At 47.6% G+C, this 22193-nt stretch overlaps 1 protein-coding gene across 2 annotated transcripts in view; it reads right to left on the bottom strand.

Moving 5' to 3' along the window:
* Positions 1–4095: 4095 nt before the first annotated feature.
* Positions 4096–22193, bottom strand: part of SH3RF3 (SH3 domain containing ring finger 3) — a 298858-nt gene continuing 280760 nt past the window's right edge. For both annotated transcript variants that reach the window (XM_064143669.1, XM_064143670.1), the window contains exon 10: positions 4096–7386. In XM_064143669.1, coding sequence (XP_063999739.1) covers positions 7218–7386 — 169 coding nt within the window. In that variant the 3' untranslated portion in view covers positions 4096–7217. The remainder of the gene's footprint in view (positions 7387–22193) is intronic.

Genomic DNA, 22193 nt, shown 5'->3' with positions numbered 1-22193 from the left:
AGGATTAAAATGGTGGCTACTCTGTCATTTTCCATGCTAACTCTGGTGCCTGAGAATTGCTGAAATATGGCCGAAGTGCTGCTGTGTTACATCTTATTCACAAAAGTGATTTGTTAAAAGAAAACTCACGCCAAATAATGGAGTCGGGGCCATTAAAATAATATGTAAACACTGGCCCCGCAGTTTGACTACCACATGTTTTGATAGCCTTTAGGAACTGCAAGGCAATTCTCCCCTCTCTCTGCATTACCATATAACCTCATCAGAAGATAAACAGCCTCCTTACCCCCAAACATTTTGCAATTTGCATTTAGATTGTTCGGTGCCAATATTCAGGAGAAGATACTTCCCGGCTCTGTCAAACAAAACCTGATTGTCGTTTAGCAGAGTGGCAGTCAATTTATGTTTCCATTAATGCAGATCCCAGGCAATTATCCAGGGAGGGGGAAAACCTTAACAAATTGCCCCACTTTCTGATTAGGCTGATTTTTTTTTTTTTCCAGTGCACAGCTGGAGGGCAAATATGACATACCCATGAGGAAGAGCAAGGGAATGCCTTTCTGATATTGCTGAGGAGAAAGTAAAGGTGGTGGTGCAGCTCACAGACCCCTTGGCTGTGCAGCATCAATGAGTCGCCTTGCTGAGCCAATGGACAAGGTTTCTACACTTAGGTTGGGGATGGAGGTGGAGATGTGTCAGGCTTTGACTCCCAGCCTGACTTGCTGGCAGTTCTGGGGTCCCAGTAGGTTTCTTTGGGGTGGGTATGGCGTGCAGAGGCTTAGCAGGTAGAGGTGTGTAACAAGGTACTACCCTGTCTCTGTAGTCCTCTGGATTGTGCCTGTGCCCTCCTTGGGGAGTCTGGTCCCCAAGCACTCCTGGTCCTGCTTGGCCAGGTGAAATGAAAGAGGGCATGTCTTTGACTGCCCTCCACTGCTGCCACGCACACCCCAAAACTGCATTCCTGGGACCAGCTGGGGAGCTGCACACACCAGTGTAACTGCTATCAGCTTTACCAAGCTTTTGTGTAGCTGGGAAATGCAAATTTAATGTTTTCCTTCACTGGCAGTAAGCTTAAGGCACTCCTCTGTCCCCTCCTGCTTTATTGGCTTTATTTTACACTGCCTCATCACTTAGGATGTGCTCCCCATCACTGCAGTGCTCCCACTAGGGAGCCCATGGGAGATGGCAACCCTGCCGCCAAAAGCAGCTCCCTTATTGGTCACTCCCATCTTTTGCCGGGGGATGGCAGTGATCAATCTTGAGAGCTTCCCTAGGCATGGCGTTTCCCCAGAGACATGCACCCTTGATGAAAAAGCCAGCCCCTCTTTCCAATGCCCTCTCTGAGAGAGGTGGGCAGGTACAACAAGGGCAGTCCTGCTCCCTGCGGGCGTTCCTTCCTTGTGGGTGTTTCTGCACACAGACAGAGAGGGACATGTGCGTGCAGGACGTTGCAAAGGTCACCACAGAAGGGCATTCCTTTTGCCTTTACAGAAATACCACATCGTGTCTCAGCTGGTGCTTCAGAGCCGTTTGTATGGGAAAAAGCTTTTGGTCACTCCCTTGCCCAGTCAGTGAGACACTGTCTGTCTTTTCCTGGGGCTGCTGAGGTCTCTGTAGGGTAGGAGCAAAGAAGAGAGACAAGTGATGGGCTCAGCTGCAGCTGAACTCTATCTATGAACAGGGTGAAAGTTGTAGAGGAGGAGAGGAGTCTCCCCAGTGCAAGCCCCTTGGCCTGGCACATGACCCCAACACAGCACTGTGGGGCAGGTAGTGCTGGTCAGTGGCTGAGAAAAACAAGTTGTTTTCTGAAGGGAGGGCAGACACCTGCACCCCAGTGACTGGAAATACACCTCTGACCACTTGGAAAGTTTCTTCTGCTACACAAAAGGCTGGGAAATGAGGACAGGCCCTTCACCAGAGTGTATCACCTCTTGGCTTCCCTGCTAGTACAGCTCAGTTATTTGGTTTGGCACTGACTAGCTGAGCCTTGTAACTGCCAGGTTCACCATGTTATAAGGAGCTGCTGATGTGAGGAAGAGCTTTTGGCTGCAGAAGAGCCCTGCAGATGTTGTCCAGGTGGTTCTGCTCTCCATGAATGTCTAGGAATAGTCAAACCATGTAGCAATTTTATGATTATTTTTCTTTAGAAACATGACTGGGATTGCTGGGCCTTGGAGCAGGAACAAAGGGTGGCATGTGGTGTGTGCTGGCAGTGCAGGCCAGAGGGGTGCCAGAGGAGCAGGACTTGGCAAAGGCTGGAGGGAATCAGCACTCCAGATCAGCTTGGGAATTGCTGGCAGGTTTCTCTGGCATTTTGCACCACGCTGACCCAGGTTAGGGGGTAGTTCAGATGTCCAGAGTACAACCTGTTCCATCACTTTCCCTCTTCCATGACTGCATGTAGCCTGGAGGGCACACATGGACCTTGTTGGCACCATGCCCAAGCCTACTCAGGAAAGGAGCAAGGGAGTCCTTCACTGCCCGCAAACCTGCTCAATGCACCAGGTAACCTCAGAGCATCCCCACTTCTGCTGCTTTATCTGCTCCCAGCCGTTCTGCCACAGCCTTGCCCTTGCCACCTTAGTCCCTCGCATCCTATTCCCGCTCTCTTTCTCTGCACCTACACACCTTTTCTCTGCATATAAATTATTATCTGATGAGGAAGGCTGAGACCTGGGTCTGTTTAGCTTGGAGCAGAGAAGACTGAGAGGGGATCTTATCGATGCTTACAAATAACCAAAGATAGGGATCAAGAGGATGGAATTGGACTCTTTCCAGTGGTGCCCAGCAACAGGATAAGGTGCAACAAGTACAGGCTGGAATACAGGAAGTTCTGATCTTAAGGAGAAACTCTCTTTGACGATGGCAGAGCACTGGGTCAGGCTGTCCAGAGGGGTTGTGGAGTCTCTTTCTCTGCCTGGACAGATGGGCAGAGTCCAATGGGATGGCATTCAATAGCTCCAAGTGCAGGGTGCTGCACTTTGGCCACAACAACCCCATGCGGAGATACAGGCTGGGGTCGGAGTGGCTGGAGAGCAGCCAGACAGAGAGGGATCTGGGGGTGCTGATTGATACCCACCTGAACATGAGCCAGCAGTGTGCCCAGGTGGCCAAGAGAGCCAGTGGCATCCTGGCCTGCATCAGGAATGGTGTGGTCAGCAGGAGCAGGGAGGTCATTCTGCCCCTGTACTCTGCACTGGTTAGACCACACCTTGAGTACTGGGTTCAGTTCTGGGCCCCCCAGTTTAGGAGGGACATTGAGATGCTTGAGTGTGTCCAGAGAAGGGCGACGAGGCTGGTGAGAGGCCTTGAGCACAAGCCCTATGGAGGAGAGGCTGAGGGAGCTGGGATTGGTTAGCCTGGAGAAGAGGAGGCTCAGGGGTGACCTTATTGCTGGCCACAACCACCCCTCAGGTAGTTGTAGACAGGAGGAGGTTGCTCTCTTATCTCAGGTGGCCAGCACCAGAACGAGAGGACACAGCCTCAGGCTGCGCCAGGGGAAATTTAGGCTGGAGGTGAGGAGAAAGTTCTTCACTGAGAGAGTCATTGGACACTGGAATGGGCTGCCCGGGGAGGTGGTGGAGTCGCTGTCCCTGGGGCTGTTCAAGGCAAGGTTGGACGTGGCACTTGGTGCCATGGTCTAGCCTTGAGCTCTGTGCTAAAGGGTGGGACTTGATGATCTGTGAGGTCTCTTCCAACCCCGGTGATACTGTGATATTAAAAATCCACCTGGTCACAGTCCTGTGCAACCTGATCTAGGTGAATCTGTTTTAACCGGGGGCGAGGGGCTTTAGAGTAGGTGATCTCCAGAAGTCCTTTCCAACTGCTGCCTCTGTGATTCTTAAGATTTGGAAGAATCCCATGTCTGCTACAAGAAGATCCAGAAAGAGATTCTGAATCCTGCTCAAGCATCTTTTACCATTCACTGGCCTTTACTTCTGTGGCAATTACTGCTGAAAGCAAAGGAGCTGTGAGGTTCACTCAAAGCCTAGCAGTGTTTGCAGAAGGGCCTTCCCTGTTTTCTTTGCAAACCTCAGAGCCACTGACATTGCCTGTTCTCTTTGCCACCTAACACAGACAGAAGCCTCAGTCCAGTTGCATTAATGTTTATTTTATTTAAAGAGTCAGAAACACAGTCATTGTAATTCATTTGTACTCATATCTGCCAACATTTTCTAAACCATGTTAACATTCATGTATAACAAAAACATCTTCTGAGCTGTGCAAAGTTCAAAGGAATTGTTCAATTACTTGAACCCATTTCTAGAAGAGCAAACCTGGCATTCTACAAACTGAGGCCACCTGAAGGGCTCTTTTCTTCCCCACCCCTGCCCCGTTGTAGGAGGTGCAGATGCTCCCTCGTCCCCCTTTCCTGGGTATGATAGGTAAAAATTGGACCACAGTGCAAGTTGAATTTCTCCTGGGCCAGGAGTTTCTGAATGGCACTGGGTCACATTTTCCTATCATTTAGTTCTACTCTTGTGCTCCTGGTATGGAAGTGATTTGTCCAAGATGTTTACTCAGTAACCCAAACTGTGATGATAAGCAATAAACAAGGGCCAAAGCCAACTGTTATCAGAACAGAAACACACCCCTGTCCTACCCCAAGTATTTTTCCTTGCAGGAGGCATGACTGGAAGGGTTGCTGTCCATTAAGAAAACCTGCCTTTCTCCCTGCAAAATAGATTTCAAGGAACTGATTTCATGACACAACATCTGCACATTTTTCATCATTTTCTCACACACCAAATTTTGTCCTGTTAGAGTTAAACATGAAAAAGTAGAAATCTGGAACCATTTGAGATCTGGCTAAACACAACAGGCAGCAAGCGAACAAGATATCATCCTGCTTCAATTTTCTGAGGGTAATAAATGCACCCACAGAACAGAATTTTAAGAGAGTTTTAACCACTGTAAGCTGTCAGGGAAAAAAAAATCTCTTCATTCCTGACAGATCTAACCCAGGGTTTTTATTGGAATTGATAACACACATTTTGGCATTGGTGACTGTGCAGCCTGAAATCTGAGGTGAAGCAATACCAATTCTGATCTGAACCAAATAAGTGGAACAGATATGGCTCTAGTCTCAAGCAAGTCTTTCCAGGAGAGGTTTTTTCAGTCTCTTATTTGTTACAAAAAGGCAATTTCCTCTCAACAGTAACTAAACTTTTAGTAGACTGACTCACTACAGTCTGGAATATGAACAAATGCGGCAACATTAAGTATAAAAAGAAATACCCTGAAAACGATGCCTCCCTGTTTGAAGGTGCTATACTTGGCCATGGACTGTGTTTCTGGGATTGGTTTGTACATGTGACAGCAAGAAAAACCTTAGTTTACAGAGAACAAAGTCACAGAGCTGAACGTAAACCAGCACGCATACTTACATGGGTTTTGCTATGTACTAGTGCACACGGCTCGAATGAAAACAAAACTCCTTGTGCTTTGCGAACGAAATACTGGTGATGCAGTAACGATGTTCACCCACTGGGCCTCTTCCTTTTAATAAGATCATCTCCAGGTTACAGTGCCTCCAACGTGCTTTTAAACGACCACCACATGTAGACTTTGGCAAAGAGCCAGCTGCCGGCGAAGGCAAGGTACAGATGCAGCTATGAAAAGCCTTTCATCACATTTCATTCCTCAAGAGCCAACGTCCTTTTAAATACCCTCACAATCGCATTATGGATTTTCCTCTCATTCTGCCTCACACAAATAACTGGCTAAACTCACATTTATTGCACCTTGAAGGCCCCAGTAGACGGAAGCTTATATTGCCTGATGCGGTTTGTATTGTAGCTTGCCCACGTTAAGAAATCAAACAGTCTCCAGAACGGTACACTTCTACTGCAATAAATCACATTTCAGTAATACCAAACACAGCCATTGCAGATCAGCTCTTGTCTCTGTGATGCAATGACAGAGGAAAACGCCACGGTCCCTGCACGTGCTAGAACCTGCAGTGTTCTTCTTATTGCCACGAAAAAAGAAAAAAAATCAATTTAAATGACTCCCCTGGGAATTACTTTCCAATTATCACTCTCTAGACAGAATGGTGTGTTTCAGCATGGGTCTCAGCCACTCTAAACAGGCAGGAGAGAGTGGGTGCATGTGTGTTACACAGGTGTGCTCCTCCAGGTGTGTATGTCGTCAGCTGAGTGGCTTTTTCTCTTTGCCTCTACAAAGCAAGACCAAGCAGTCTGATCTCGATCTTCAGGTAAGTTTTCTAATGTCTTATGTTAAGTGCAAATCTTGTTGCAGCCTCTCTTGTTTAGCCAAACCAAATCTTTTAGCAATTAAAAAAACTAGCACCAGATGTATGAAAAAGAGGAAATGTCTGATCTAGTAGGAATAGATATATAAAGTAGAGCAATTTTTACAGTAAAAAGGTACGTCATACAAAAAAGCAACAGGAAGGGATACCGAAGGACAAAAGAATCCATGCTGCATATACTAAGGGCAGAAGACAGGCAAAAAGAGATTCTGCTCCAATAACCACAGTTTCAAGGTGGAGCCGTGCTTTCTCCAGCCCACCCCCCCGGCGGCAGTGCCAGGACACCAGATGTTTGAGACTCTGAGCACTAACACACTCACTGACAAACTTGCGCAGCATATCTTTGAGGTATATAGAAAGCATGACGTTAACGGTTTGGATTCCTCGTTCTTTCTTGCACAATGATGTGTCAATCTTTAGCTGGGGTTTTCTCCACCCTCTCCTCCTCCTTTTTCCCCTCGGGACAAAATGAAATCCCAGTTTAAGAGCTTCCTAGCACACCTCCTTGAACACTCAGATCCAGCTTGCATAGGCCAGTAATAAGAACACTGCAGCTCTGACAAATAAGTTACAGCAATATAACAACTTTCCTCTTAATCTTTTTTTTTTTCTTTTTTCTTTTTTTTTAAAGATATCTTCTCTATAATTTACACAAAGGGTTAACAGCCAGAGTTCAGGTCACATACAGTCCAGATGGGTGTCCTTTCAGTCTGTGATTCCAGGTGGAAGGCACTACTTCAACATACCACTGTATGCACTGCACGGGGTCTCGGGAGCACAGCGAGGCACCGTATCTCCAGAGCTGTAGACTGAAGGGCCTGGGGGGAGTCTTTGGAAGTAAAAATGGCAGTGGTTATCAGTCCAGTTTCTCTTTGTCTGTCTCTTTTTGTGCTATGCAGTTTCCCCTGAAAGCTCCTTCAGCTGAGGGAGTGGCAAGCCGTCCTCAGAAGCTCTCAACAAAGCTCCCAGGAAAGAGGCCCGTCCTGCCGTTCCTCTGCAACGTCCCTTTGTACCAGCCGTCCTCCCGCTTCTTGTGCACAAACACAATGTCACCTTCCTTCAGTTCAATCTCAGCCTCGCTCTGCGGTGGGTATGGGACCACAACACGGTACCTTTGGAGGCAAAAACACAAAGACCTGGTCAGCCAGCAGTCAAGCTTGTGCCTGATGGGAACAGCCAGGCACCAGCACCAAAACTCTTGGGGAGAAACACTTTTGGAGACAGCACTAAGTTCCATTTTTGCACATCGCTTGTATCTGACACAGTTACATTTTCTAGTAAAAGTCAGTTTGATGGGGAGACTTTTGGCCGGCTTGGCTGGACACTTGACTAAGAGGTGCTCTTAAGCTAGACCTTGAGAGGAAGATGTTGTCCCATGACTGGACTGCTTGCAGTGGCTTCTGCTCCCAGTAACATGCTCAGCCTTCACCAGAGACTCAGCCACCTGCTCCCAGTGCTGCATCTGCCTCCGCTGTAGCATATCTCACTCAGCACTGCATCTGCTCCATCCAAAACCATAGAATCATAGAACGTTCAAGTTGGAAGGGACCTTTGAAAGTCATCTAATCCAACCCCACAGTAGTGAGCAGGGACATCTTTGGCTAGGTCAGGTTGCTGGGAGCCCCATCCAACCCAACTGTGAATGCTTCCAGAGATGGGGCATCTGCCACTTCTCTCAGCAACCCATGTCAGCGTTTAACCACTCTCACCATGAAAAATTTCTTCCTTACCTCTAGTATGAATCTACCAGGCCCTACTAAAGAGTCTGTCCCCATCTTTCTCATAAGATTCCAGTATTTAAAGATTCATTTAAATACTGGAAGGCTGCTGTAAGGTCTCACCAAAGCACAGTAGAGGGATAGCATCACCTCTGTCTACTTTGCTGGCCACACTGCTTTTCAAGCAGTCCAGGTTATGATTTGCTCTCTGTGCTGCAAGTCCACAATGCCAGATCATCTCCAATTTTTCAATTGCCAGTACCCCAAGGTTTTTCTCTATAGGGATGCTCTCAGCTCTTTCATCCCCTAGCCCAGTGTTGATACCAAGACTTGCCCTTACTCAGGCACAGAAAATTGGACTTGGCCCTTTTGAACCTCATCAGGTTCACACAGGCCAACTTCTCAAGTTTATCCAGGTCCCTCTGGACGGTACTCTATTCTTTTGGCATCTGAACTGAACCACCCAGCTTGGTATCATCTTCAAAGTTGCTGAGCAATGCACTCAAGCCTCTTATGTCAGTGATGAAGATATTAAATAGCACTGGCCCCAATACAGACCCCTGAGGGTCACCATCCCACTGATCTCCATCCAGACATTGAGTCTTGCCCATTATGTTGGATGCAGCCATCCAACTAATTCCTTGTCTACCAAACAGTCCACTCATCAAATCCATCCTTTGAGTTAAGGATGCTGGGTGGGGGCATGTCAGAGACTTTATAGAAGTCTCAACAGGTGACATCTGTATCTCCTCTCTTGTCCACCAGTAATGAAAAAAATGAGGTTTGCAGTGCTCCCACCAACTGCCTGTGATACTAGCAGAGATTAGCTAAAGCAGGCCACATTTTGTTAAATTATTGTGTTTCTTGAGAATATACTTTGGGTCCCTCAAACCTGGAAGGGAAGCTAAAGCGAGCATTTGACAGTGTCTCCTCCTGGAGAAATTGGCTGCTCATGGCTTGGCTAAGTGGATGCTTTGCTGGGTTAAAAACTGGCTGGATGCTGGTAAACAGAGTTAAATGCAGTGAGTGATTGGTCACTAGTGGTGTTCTCTAGGGCTCAGGTTTGCAGCCAATCTTCTTTAATATCTTTATCAATGATGTGGATGAGGGGCTTGGGTGCACTCTCAGTAGGTTTGCAGGTGGCACCAAATTGGGTAGGAATGCCAATGGGATCCTGGGGTGTATTAGGAAGAGTGTGTCCAGCAGATCAAGGGAGGTTCTTCTCCCCCTCTACTCTGCCCTAGTGAGACCTCATCTTGAATACTGTGTTCTGTTTTGGGCTCCCCAGTTTAAGAGGGACAGGGATCTGCTGGCTAGGGTCCAGCAGAGGGCAACGAGGATGATTAGGGGACTGGAGGGCATGGCTTATGGGGAGACGTTGGGACTTTTTAGTCTGGAGAAAAGAAGACTTAGAGGGGATTTGATAAATGTTTATAAGTATCTGAAGACTGGCCAGGAAGCGAGGGACAGGCTCTGCTCACTTGCTCCCTGGGATAGGACAAGAATCAATGAGTGTAAGTTCCTCAACACAAGGAGGAAACCTCTTTACTGTAAGGGTCACAGAGCACTGGAATAGGCTTCCTAGCGAGGTCATGGAGTCTCCTTCTCTGAAGACTTTCAAGGGCTGTCTGGATGTGTTCCTCTGTGATCTGTGTTAGATAGCATTGTCCTGCTCTGGCAGGGGTTTGGACTCGATGATCTCCTTAGGTCCCTTCCAACCCCTAATATACTGCAATCCTGGGAATGCCCTGCAGAGGGATCTGAACAGGCTGGATCAATGAGCTGAGGTCAATTGTATGAGGTTTAACATGGCCAAGTGCCAAGTCCTGCATTTGGGTCACAACAACCCCACACAACACTACAAGCTTGGGGTAGAGTGGCTGGAAAGCTGTCCTGTAGCAAAGGACCTGGAAGTGCTGGCTGTCACCCTGCTGAATGTGAGCCAGCAGTGTGCTCAGGTGGCCAAGAAGGCCAATGGCATCCTGCCCTGTATTAGGAATAGTGTAGCTAGCAGGAGTAGAGAAGTTATTGTGCCCCTGTATGTGGCACTGTCGAGGCCATACCTTGAATATGATTCATTTTTGGGCTACTCACTACCAAGAAGGACATTGAGTTACTGGAGTGTGTCCAGAGAAGGGCAACAAAACTGGTAAAGGGCCTGGAGAAGTCTTAGGAGGAGCAACTGAGGGAACTGGGACTGTCTAGTCTAGAGAAGAGGAGGCTGAGGTGATATCTTATCATACACTAACTGAAAGGAGGTTGCAGTGAGGTCTCTTCTCCTTAGTACTGAGTGATAGGATGAGAGTAAATGTCCTCAAATTGCACCAGAGGAGGCTTAGATTGAATATTAGGAAAACTTCCTTTACTGAAACATTGGTCAGGCATTGGAATAGGCTGCCCTGGGAGGTGGTGGAGTCACTATCCCTGGAGATATTAAAAACATGTGTAGAGATGGCACTTGGGGGCATGGTTTAATGACTATGGTGATCTTAAGTCAGTGGCTGGGCTTGATGATCCTAGAAGTCTTTTTCAGTTGAAGTGATTCTATAATTCCGTGACTTTCAAAGCAGTCTCCAAAGCAACAGGGAGCCCTTGTCCTGAACCATTCACATGGGTCCCTGGGAACTTATTTTTCAAGTGTCACTTCATTTTGATGAAGTAATGATGAGCCTGATGCTGACATGGCCATTCTGCATGCAGACTTATCAACGGGCATCCTCATGAGCGCTTTGGCTGAGCCCTTTTACATCAGTGCACTTGTGTACAGAGCAGACAATATATTTCTGCTGTACTTGTATTTTTTTTCTTCAGCACATGTACTTTCATCATCATCTGGCATTTGCCTAACACTCAATAAATGTCTTGCTAATTGCAAAGTAATGAATATAGTAAGATAGTTAAAAGATGACAATTGATTACCTAAAGCCCATCTTCTGAGCATTAACATTTCCACAACCACTGTACGGTCACTGATCATAGAACCATAGAATCAACCAGGTTGGAAGAGAACTCCAAGATCATCCAGGCCAACCTAGCACCCAGCCCTAGCCAGTCAACTAGACCATGGCACTAAGTGCCTCATCCAGTCTTTTCTTGAACACCTCCAGGGACGGTGCCTCCACCACCTCCCTGGGCAGCCCATTCCAATGCCAATCACTCTCTCTGCCAAGAACTTCCTCCTAACATCCAGCCTATACCTACTCCGGCACAACTTGAGACTGTGTCCCCTTGTTCTATTGCTGGTTGCCTCGGAGAAGAGGCCACCCCCCACCTGGCTACAATGTCCCTTCAGGTAGTTGTAGACAGCAATGAGGTCCCCCCTGAGCCTCCTCTTCTCCAGGCTAAACACCCCCAGCTCCCTCAGCCTCTCCTCATAGGGTTTGTGTTCCAGGCCTTTCACCAGCTTCGTTGCCCTCCTCTGGACACGCTCCAGCACCTCAACATCTGCCTCAGTCATGCTTCTTACAAGGCAAACATTTATTTAAAACAATGTCCTGCACCTGAAACTAATTTCAACATGCCCTGGAGGCTCTGGACCATTCCCTGAGACCATTCTCAGTGAGATGTTCCCAAAGCAAGTGGCTCTCTAGTAGCAGTCACTAATTTCCTTTGCAAATGCTGGTCAGGCACTTAGCAGCTGCAGTTCTCAGTTCAAGAGAGATGTTGAGGTGCTGGAACATGTCCAGAGAAGGGTGACAAAGCTGGTGAGAGGCCTGGAACACAAACCCTTTGAGGAGAGACTGAGGGAGCTGGGGTTGTTTAGCCTGGAGAAGAGGAGGCTCAGGGGGGACCTCATTGCTGTCTACAACTACCTGAAGGGACATTGTAGCCAGGTGGGGGGTGGCCTCTTCTCCCAGGCAACCAGCAATAGAACAAGGGGACACAGTCCCAAGTTGTGCCGGGGTAGGTATAGGCTGGATGTTAGGAGGAAGTTCTTGCATTGGAATGGGCTGCCCAGGGAGGTGGTGGAGGCACCATCCCTGGAGGTGTTCAAGAAAAGACTGGAGGAGGCACTTAGTGCCATGGTCTGGTTGACTGGCTAGGGCTGGGTGCTGGGTTGGACTGGATGATCTTGGAGGTTTCTTCCAACCTGACTGATTCTATGGTTCTATGATTCTGAAATTATGGACTCCACTTTGACACGAGCATGAAAATACCAGCTTTGGCTCTTCGTTTGGACATTGCCAAACATTCTGTTCCTTGGAAAAGCATTAAACTCCACTTGGAGCTCAGAGCAAAGTTCTTGACTACAGCCTTTTTATCCGCAGCGACACGGTCGTGTAGAAAATGTATGTGTTTGAGTGCCATCAAAAATCTGCCCATCATCTCTGTCCCCTGGTCAGTAAATCTAGTTGTCACTTCCTTCCTCTGTGGAAAAGCAAATAACAGAGGCTGAAACGTGTGCTGCCAGCTGGCTGCAGGGAACTGGCCTATCCTGCTATTATCTGTGGAACCGCTACACTTATATTATGAAGCTTTGCCAATTAGAGCCATTATGCAAATGAATGCACACATTATTTCAAACACTCTGCTGCAGTGTTGATTAATTAAATTATCAGAGAGGAAAAAATTTAGCTAAGATGCTGCCGCGGTTCAGATCTCACAACTCTATGCACAATCACAGTGCGTTGGAGCTCTGCACCAATTGCTCAAGAGGCTTTAAGAAAGAAGGTGGCTGTGCCTCAACGTTAGTTAAGTGCTCACAGACCTTTCTGTCAGATCAGGAAACAGGAACACAGAAAAAAGACAGCATCTTGGTCAGAGTCACCCCAAAGACCCAGCTGGGACTGCCAATACCTTAAGCATAGAGCTGTCCTTGTAAAGCCAGGCTACATTCTAGAGTAGCTAGTCCATAAATGGCTCACAAGGAGGGAAGTGACCATGCTCAGCTGGAATGTATCACAGTATCACAGTATCATCAGGGTTGGAAGAGACCTCACAGATCATCAAGTCCAACCCTTTACCACAGAGCTCAAGGCTAGACCATGGCACCAAGTGCCATGTCCAATCCTGCCTTGAACAGCTCCAGGGACGGCGACTCCACCACCTCCCCGGGCAGCCCATTCCAGTGTCCAATGACTCTCTCAGTGAAGAACTTTCTCCTCACCTCCAGCCTAAATTTCCCCTGGTGCAGCCTGAGGCTGTGTCCTCTTGTTCTGGTGCTGGCCACCTGAGAGAAGAGAGCAACCTCCTCCTGGCCACAACCACCCCTCAGGTAGTTGTAGACAGCAATAAGGTCACCCCTGAGCCTCCTCTTCTCCAGGCTAAACAATCCCAGCTCCCTCAGCCTCTCCTTGTAGGGCTGTGCTCAAGGCCTCTCACCAGCCTCGTCGCCCTTCTCTGGACACTGTGCCCATCATCACAAGAGGAGTTCTACACAGCCTCTCCTTAGAGCTTCAGAAAAAGAAATCTCGGTTGCTGCAAGAGCAAACTAAGCTTTTTTTTTTTTCCCATTTAAGGAAATCCCAAATTAAAGCAGTTTAAATGTCTGTACCTTGTAGGATAGCGAGTACCAACGTGCTTTTTTTATAAAGTAACAAAATCTTAGATGCGAAGGACCTTCCAAGCTGGTTAATAACTCCTCCATGAGCGATGGATAAAGATTCTAGACTTTTTCTTCTGAGAACAGGGCCTGGGAGAGGCAGCCCAGGGAGGGCTGCAGTGTGCAGCTAGACCGCCAGGTGGCATCTCAGCTCAGTTGATCTCCTCGAACTGAATTAAGACTCATCTAATAGCCATATTCTTTTGGCAGAAGGGATCTCTTCTCTCAGACATACTCCCTCACTCCCAAAAAGGCAACCTTGTGTAATTCTATTTATATCTCTCCTTTTCATTGCCCCTTTTGTCCCTTCTTTGAGAAGCTAGTACACATTTGTGGGGTTTCTGGTGCCAAACAGGCTTTTTAGATGGATCTCAGAGCTGTCTCAGTTTTTTTCCTGTGTCACAGTATACCTCTAAATCACAGACTTGTCATATGCTAATCAGCTGGGCAGCAATCACGGTGGCAACCACCGTCGGCACCTATTGCTAACAATGCTTGGTATTTTCTGGGGTGAATTGTACTCTCAGATTGTTGTAACTCTGCCATCCAAATGTTAACTACTTTAGCCCAAACTTGAGCAGCAGTTGACTGTGTCAGTCTGAGGGTCTCACACTGAGCACAGTCTCATCACCTGCAGGAATAGTGCCAGGTTTTTTTGCAATAAGGGCTTCTACAAATTTTCTTGCAGCTTCCCATACTTGAGAGCACAAATCTGTCCTGTGGCCCCACCAGCCTGTCACAGATGGTGTTCTTTCACAAAAGCACCTGCTCTTGCCCAGGTTAAAAGCATTCACACTGGCTCAGAACGGTACAAGCTTACTAGAGCTTGTGCGAGCACTGAAGATAAAAATCTCTAATTCATGCTCCAGGGTGTCCGAGCTCTATGAGACCTCAGAGGTTGCATTTATCTTCCTTTCTTAGCAATGGGCTCCTTTCTTTATTACTCTTAAGGCACAGACTCCAGACTGACCTATCCCACTGCTGGCTGATGTGGCATCCCTCAGTCAGGCATTTCATCCTGGAGGGGACTGTCTAGGATGGGCAGTGACCTGGGAGGGTCCTCTGTGCTCAGGAGGAAATATATGAGGAGAAGAGTATCAGCAAGGTTGGCAGAGAGTTTGCCTGAGCAGGGAAACTTTAGAGAGTTGGGAGAGTGGGGTGAGGTTGGGGAGAGAGTGTGGAGGCAGAGGGAGTCTGATGGGAGTAAAATGAGGAGTTGATGGAGAAATGGGACCACGATGAAAACTAGAAGCAGCTCTGGCAGGAGGTGTGGGTATGGATGCTGAAGGGGAGCAGCTTTTCTGAGCTGAATCTGGGAGAGCAAAGAGACTTAGTGAGAGAGCCTGTGGCTGGGATATGATGTCCTGTGGGACAGGAGACAACACAGGTAGAGACTGACACTGGCACTGAGGGTGGAATGTGGGCCCTGACAGTAATTAATTAACTGAGAAATAGTAATGGATCCATCACCGCTATCTCTCTGCTGTCAGCAGAAACCTGTGAATCCCACTGTCCCATGTCTTCACAGCACATCTTTGCAGTCAAAAGAAACACCTTTCCCACCTACCTCTACCTGCTGCAGCCATCTGCAAGGTGCAGCTAACACTCCTAACCTCAAATAGATGTTGCATGATGGAAGTTTGGGGTTTGTTTCCTTTAAAAGAGCAAACTGACTAAAAATGTCATGCATGTAGCTGTATAAAGTCATCCACTACGTTAACAGAACAGGAATGTTTCACACCCATGGATCTGAGATGAAGAAACAAGCAAGTAAAATTGTCCATGACTGAATTTTTGCTTGTGTGCAATATAATCTTTCATTACATGATTGCAATCTCTTTTTCCCATAGTGTGCCTGTCTCATATACTGCATAAGATGTCCTGCACTGAACTTGAGTCAAGGCTTTGACAGGGAAGAAAGGTGTGGCTGCCAAAACCACTCCATCTTTCGCAAAGGTTGGAAGATCTCTACAAAGTGACCACAGTAAAACTCACTGGTGTGGGGAAAGTGGTTTCTCTGCCTCCTGCAGCTGCAAAGCCTCGTGCCACACTTTTCCACAGAGTGAGACTCATCTCATGCACCCCAGCTGTGTAGGAGTCAGTTGCCTAGTCTGAATTACTCATGTAGGCTCTGTCAGCGTGCACAGAACAGTAATGATCCAAAGTGATCAGTAATTAATACCTGGTCTCAGGCCTGGACAATGAGGAAAAAAAAGAAGCAAATACAGGCTGGGTGGCGAATGGCTGAGAGCAGCCCTGAGGAAAAGGACCTGGGGGTCTGGGTTGATAAAGGGCTCAATATGAGCTGGCAGTGTGTGCATGCAGTCCAGGCAGCAACTGTGTCCTGGGATGCATCAAGAGAAGTGTGGCCAGCAGGGCAAGGGAGGGAAGTCTCCCCCTTTACTCTGCTCTCATCGGACCCCCACCTGGAGTACTGCGTGCAGTTCTGGAGCCCCCAACACAAGAAAGACATTGAACTGTTGAAGAGAGTCCAGAGGAGGGCCACAAAGATGATCAGAGGGCCGAGCAGCTCTGCTATGAGGACAGGTTATGAGAGTTGGGACTCTTCAGCTCGGAGAAGAGAAGTCTTTGAGGAGACCTTATAGTAGCCTTCCAGTATCTGAAAGAGTCCTGCAGGAAGGCTGGGGAGGGACCATTTACAAGGTCTTGTAGTGACAGGATGAGAGGTAATGAGTTTAAACTGGCAGAGGGGACATTTAAACTAAATGTTAGGAAGATCTTCACAGTGAGGGTGGCGAGACATTGGAACAGATTGCCCAGGGAGGTTGTGGATGCTCCTTTCCTGGAGGTGTTCAAGGCCAGGTTGGAGGAGGCCTTGAGTGACCTATTCTCCCTGCCTATGATGGGAGATTGGAACTAGATGATCTTTGAGGTCCCTTCCAACCTAAACCATTCTATGATTCTATGAAATATTGCTCATTGAGTAAATACATGCATCCAGGACACTGATGGAGATAGAGAAGCTTAAGGAAACAAATATACAATGAGGCAAATCAGGTCTGCAGGGCCATTCCCCAATCCAGTCTCTTCTAGAGTGCTTGCATTTGAATGCCTAATGCAAATTTCTGTTTGTCGAGGTATGATGCACTAAGGACAGGTTTCAGGTCCCTTGCACACTAGGGATAGACAGAGTTTCATGTGGAGACAGACAACTGGTGGCAAGACCACTGTGCTTGTTCATTGGTGAAACTCTGTCTCTCCATTCATTTACTGGCAGTTTGCAAGAGACCTGCAAAGTGCCTCTGCACGCCATAGGCCACAAGTCACTTCATATTATGGAGTCTGAGTAAGCAGCCTTAGAAGAACAAGTCTCAGTTGGATCTTTTACCCTTCTACTGGAAATACTGCAGGATTCAATTTCTGAGATGGTTAATTCTAGTTTCTCGGTCCTAAGGCAGGTATCAATAGTCAAAGAAAAGCTTAATCGTGTGTATATGCGCCACTATTCAGTCATAACTTATTCCTGGGGTCATTTCTCTAGTATCACTTTCCAGGAATGGAAAAAAAACCCTCCTTCCTTTGCTTTCCCTTTTGGAAAAGATGATACACATGTGCAGCAAAATTGAAGTCAATGAGCATTAAACACATGCTTGAATGCTTCCTTGAATTGGGAGCTCAATTTCTACTGTGGCAGTGACTTGTAGAAAAGATACACAGAAATGTGGAGGGATCTATTTTAAAGGTCAAACTCAGGGCTCCCATCTTGTTCTGCAGCAGTGCTGTGGTTACATCTTGCTCAAAGGTTCCACAAGAACCATAGAAACATGGCACAGATACGCCAGTCGTGACAGTAGGTCTGGACAGGACTGCTTTATCAGAATATAACGTGGCAGAATTAGTGCCAGTTACTATAAAAGAGTCAACAATGCGTGACATGTTTTACTCAGGTTTGCATCTGGGAACAGTGCCAGGCAGCAAGGGGAACATGACTCATACACACACACACACATGCACACTCAACTCTCCTGTTTTGCTTAATGTACAGTCATATTTTCTTGAAGGGGGTGGCAAGGAAAGTGCTTCTAGGCAGACAGCACATCCCTCTCTCACATGAACCAACAGCACTGGTGGGATGTGTGCAGATCTCTGTCATAGAATCATAGAATCAACCAGGTTGGAAGAGACCTCCAAGATCATCCACTCCAACCTAACACCCAGCCCTATCCAGTCAACTAGACCATGGCACTAAGTGCCTCATCCAGTCTTTTCTTGAACACCTCCAGGGACGGTGCCTCCACCACCTCCCTGGGCAGCCCATTCCAATGCCAATCACTCTCTCTGGCAACAACTTCCTCCTAACATCCAGCCTATACCTCCCCCAGCACAACTTGAGTCTGTGTCCCTTTGTTCTATTGCTGGTTGCCTGGGAGAAGAGGCCACCCCTCACCTGGCTACAATGTCCCTTCAGGTAGTTATAGACAGCAATGAGGTCCCTCCTGAGCCTCCTCTTCTCCAGGCTAAACAACCCCAGCTCCCTCAGTCTCTCTTCAAAGGGTTTGTGTTCCAGGCCCCTCACCAGCTTTGTTGCCCTTCTCTGGACACATTCCAGCACCTCAACATCTCTCTTGAATTGAGGGGCCCAGAACTGGACACAGTACTCAAGGTGTGGCCTGACCAGTGCTGAGTACAGGGGAAGAATAACCTCCCTTGTCCTACTGGCCACACTGTTCCTGATGCAGGCCAGGATGCCATTGGCTCTCTTGGCCACCTGGGCACACTGCTGGCTCATCTTCAGCCTATTATCTATCAGTACCCCCAGGTCCCTTCCTCCTGGCTGCTCTCCAGCCACTCAGTCCCCAGCCTGTACTGCTGCTTGGGGTTGTTGTGGCCAAAGTGCAGGACCCTGCACTTGGCCTTATTAAATCTCATCCCATTGGCCTCTGCCCACCCATCCAGCCTGTCCAGGTCCCTCTGCAGGGCTCTCCTACCTTCCAACAGATCAACACCTGCTCCTAGCTTGGTGTCACCTGCAAACTTACTGATGCTGGACTCAATCCCCTGGTCCAGATCATCAATAAATATATTGAACAGGACTGGGCCCAGCACTGATCCCTGGGGAACACCACTAGTGACAGCTGCCAACTGGATGTGGCACCATTCACCACCACTCTCTGAGCTCTGCCATCCAGCCAGTTCTTGATCCAGCACAGAGTGAATCTGTCCAAACCATGAGCTGCCAGCTTGGCTTGGAGCTTCTTGTGGCAGACAGTGTCAAAGGCTTTGCTGAAGTCCAGGTAGACTATGTCCACAGCCTTCCCCACATTCACCAGGCAGGGAACCTGATCATAAAAAGAGATCAGGTTGGTGAGACAGGACCTGCCCTTCCTAAACCCATGCTGGCTGGGCCTGATCCCTTGGCCATCCTGTAGGTGCTTTATGATGGCACCCAAGATGACCTGTTCCATGACCTTGCCTGGCACTGAGGTCAGGCTGACAGGTCCCAAGGGCCCGGCTGCATCCCTGTACTGGGCTTGTGTCTTGCACCAGCAGAAACTGGATGGAGCAGTAGGTGGAAAAGAGCATGTGGGGTACATGCAGCCTGACAAGGTATTCACTTGGCAGTCAATCACTGCAACATAAAGTGACAAGGGCACCACCTGGGAAATTTCTCCGCTCTGCTGTTTGGATTGCTGGATGCTTTATGGCCAAAAGCAGATGAAGGAAGGTGGTTTTCTAAACGGATAGCAGGAAACTACACCCAGAAGGCAGAGATGAGCACTAACTATCCCGTAAAACCAGTTTGATATCAAGGGTAAATGACAGGAGAGCTCAGAACAATTTCCTTTCTAATCCAGCCATCCATAAGGAGGTTGTGGAATATCAAGTAGGTTAAGATAAAATAATGGTTTCCTCGATCTCCTCGTGCATAACAAATGAGAGCATAAACGTTAGCAGCATCTCCAAGACAGTGCAGCTCACTTCACCTTCCCGTCTGACTGGCTGCAACTTCCACAAAGGGCTGGGCTGTCAGGCAGCAGAATGTGGAACTCTTGCTCTAAATCACGAGTGTGGAACTGCAAGCCATCAGAGCCTTTTAACGCACCTCCGCTCTGGCCGGCAGCTGACTGCTCGCCTTCGATCAGTAGCCTGCATGTGGCGAGCGCTGGGGCTGCAAGCCAGCCTCTGTGGGAGAAGCAGCAGTGCTCTGCTGCCGACTTGAGCCTCATGCCGAATGCCCTGCGTATTAAGGGATGTGCTACTTCTTCCAACCTTTCGGTGCTCCATCTCTGCGCACACAGACGGGCGCTGGCAGGCAGAAAGCCAAGCGCAGCTAAGTGCACTGAAATGCTTTGCAGCTTTTAAAAATTTCACCCAGCATCTGAATCTGTTTCTCTAACCTTTCCCCCCACCTCCCTTTTCTTTCTCAGAGAATTGTTCCTACTGTGCAGATGAAATGCACCAAAATGCAAACAAGCCAAACAGGGAGCTGAGTGACGTTGAATGTGAGTTCCTCTGTTGCCAGATGTGAAACGAACAAGCAGCTTGAAAACCATAATTTGCTTTAAAAATAATATAATTTGGTACTTCTGAGCGATTTGATGATTTAATGAGCACAGATGGATGTGGGATGAATTTCTAGGAGACAAGTGTTTAATGTATCTGCTCAGATTATTCCAGGACTAAGCATTACTCTTCCTAGTGCATGAAGGTAATTAATGTTTCCCACTATGGGCATGAAAAACCCCATATGATCAGGTAAGGAAAGAGATACACCAATGATATGGAAGTTAAGTCATAAATCAATTAGAGAATCTTGCCTGCTGTGTATAATTAGGGTTACTTCAATTATGGCTTGTTTTCAGATTTAAGACTCAGGAATTAAAATGCTTAAAATCAGAGTCAGTTCCTTAACATACACTGCAACTGGAAAGACTTACTCAGTTTCAGCAGTCTAAATCTGTTTACTCCTGATTTCAGCATGGCTGAGCAGATGCAACAAAGCCATGTCCCTCTGGTTCTCTTCTGCCACTTAGAATTGTCACTGGTTAAATGTTTGACTGTCTGGACCATCCTGAGGTGAACTATGGAATATGGGACTAGCACTGGCATATTAATGTGTCTGGACTTCTCTACAGTAAAGCTTTGAGAGCAGCACCTCAACAAGCAGCTCTAGAGATGTCAAGGGTATGTTCTTCCTAACTTCATTCCATGGCTACACTTAAGTAAAGGTGCAGCACTCCACCGATGTAGTTACCCTGGTGCTAAATCTGGTTTATATTGATTTAGCTTTTGTTACAGCATTAATCTAAACTGATGTAGACCAAATTAAGTGCACCTAAATAGGGATTGCATTTTCACCCCTTCAACTAAATTGCTTTTTCATGGATTTTAAGGACAACAGACTGCAGTGATAGTCTTCTCTTACTGCCTTCATTACAGTGCTGAAGGACTTGCCTGTACTTATTCTTGCTTCAAGTCTAACAGCTGCACTTGAACAACAGCATCTCTTTTAGACAAAACAACCAGCCTAGGGTAAAAATATTCCTATGCCTGTCCTGTTCACAGTTTCTCACAGACTGTTACTAAGCTGGTCCTGCTTTTTACTAGGTGTACCAGAGCTCCCTGTATTATTCAATACCAATACATTATTTTAAATCTTCCATTGTCCTTATGATGCTTCTTTGAGGCCACTCCACTTTGCCTGAGATTTGGGTCTTGTGAAATACACTGTTACTCTGTGTTCTCCTTACCAATGCTTTGAATTAGCTCTGTACCAGCAGGCCTGCCTACCTCATTACCTACCTCCCACTTCAGCCCTCTGTTCTGCAACATCAAAGACTTTATGGTGGACAGCACAGGTCCAAGACCCTATGCTGGGTGGGCTCTATTACATACACATGCAATCAGCTGGAACAACCTTCACTATCAATACGGACTAGGGGATGAGGTGATAGAAAGCAGCCCTGTGGAAAAGGACGTGGGGGCTGCTGAGGGAGGAGAAGCTGGACATGATCAGTGTGCACTTGCAGCCCAGAAGGCAAATCACATCCTGGGCTGCATCGGAAGATGCATTGCCAGCAGATCCAGAGAGGTGATTCTGCCACTTTGCTCTGGTGACACCTCACCTGGAGCATTGTGTTCAGCTCTGGAGCCCTCAATACAAGAGAGACATGGACGTGACAAGAGAGTTCCCAGAGGAGGGCCACGAAAATGATCAAGGGGTTGGAGCACCTCTGCTACAAGGACAGGCTGAGGGAGCTGGGCTTGATCAGCCTGAAGAAGAGAAGGCAATGGGGAGACCTAATAATGATCTTCCAGTACCTAAAGGAGGCCTACAAGAAGGACAGAGAGACTGTTTACAAAGGCCTGTGGTGATAAGACAATGGACAATGGCTTCAAAGTAGAGAAGAGCAGATTTAGATTGCATGTTAGGAATGGGTTCTTTACTATGAGGGTGGTGGAACACTGGAATAGGTTACCCAGGGAGGTGGTTGGGGCCCCATCCCTGGAGATATTCAAAGTGAGGCTCAATGGGGCTCTGGGCAGCCTGGTGTAGTTGAGGATGCCCCTGCTGACTGCAGGAGGGGATTGGACTACATGACTTTTGGAGATCCCTTCCAGCCCAAACTATTCTATGATCCTATGGTCTCCCAATCACTTGTGATTGGGAGTTAGATTTGACAACAACGAATCAGTT

The sequence above is a fragment of the Pogoniulus pusillus genome, chromosome 5 (genome assembly GCF_015220805.1).
Source record: "Pogoniulus pusillus isolate bPogPus1 chromosome 5, bPogPus1.pri, whole genome shotgun sequence".
NCBI classification, from domain to species: Eukaryota; Metazoa; Chordata; class Aves; order Piciformes; family Lybiidae; genus Pogoniulus; species Pogoniulus pusillus.
Note: the sequence above shows the minus strand (reverse complement) of the source record. Positions and strands in the feature narration are given on the sequence as shown.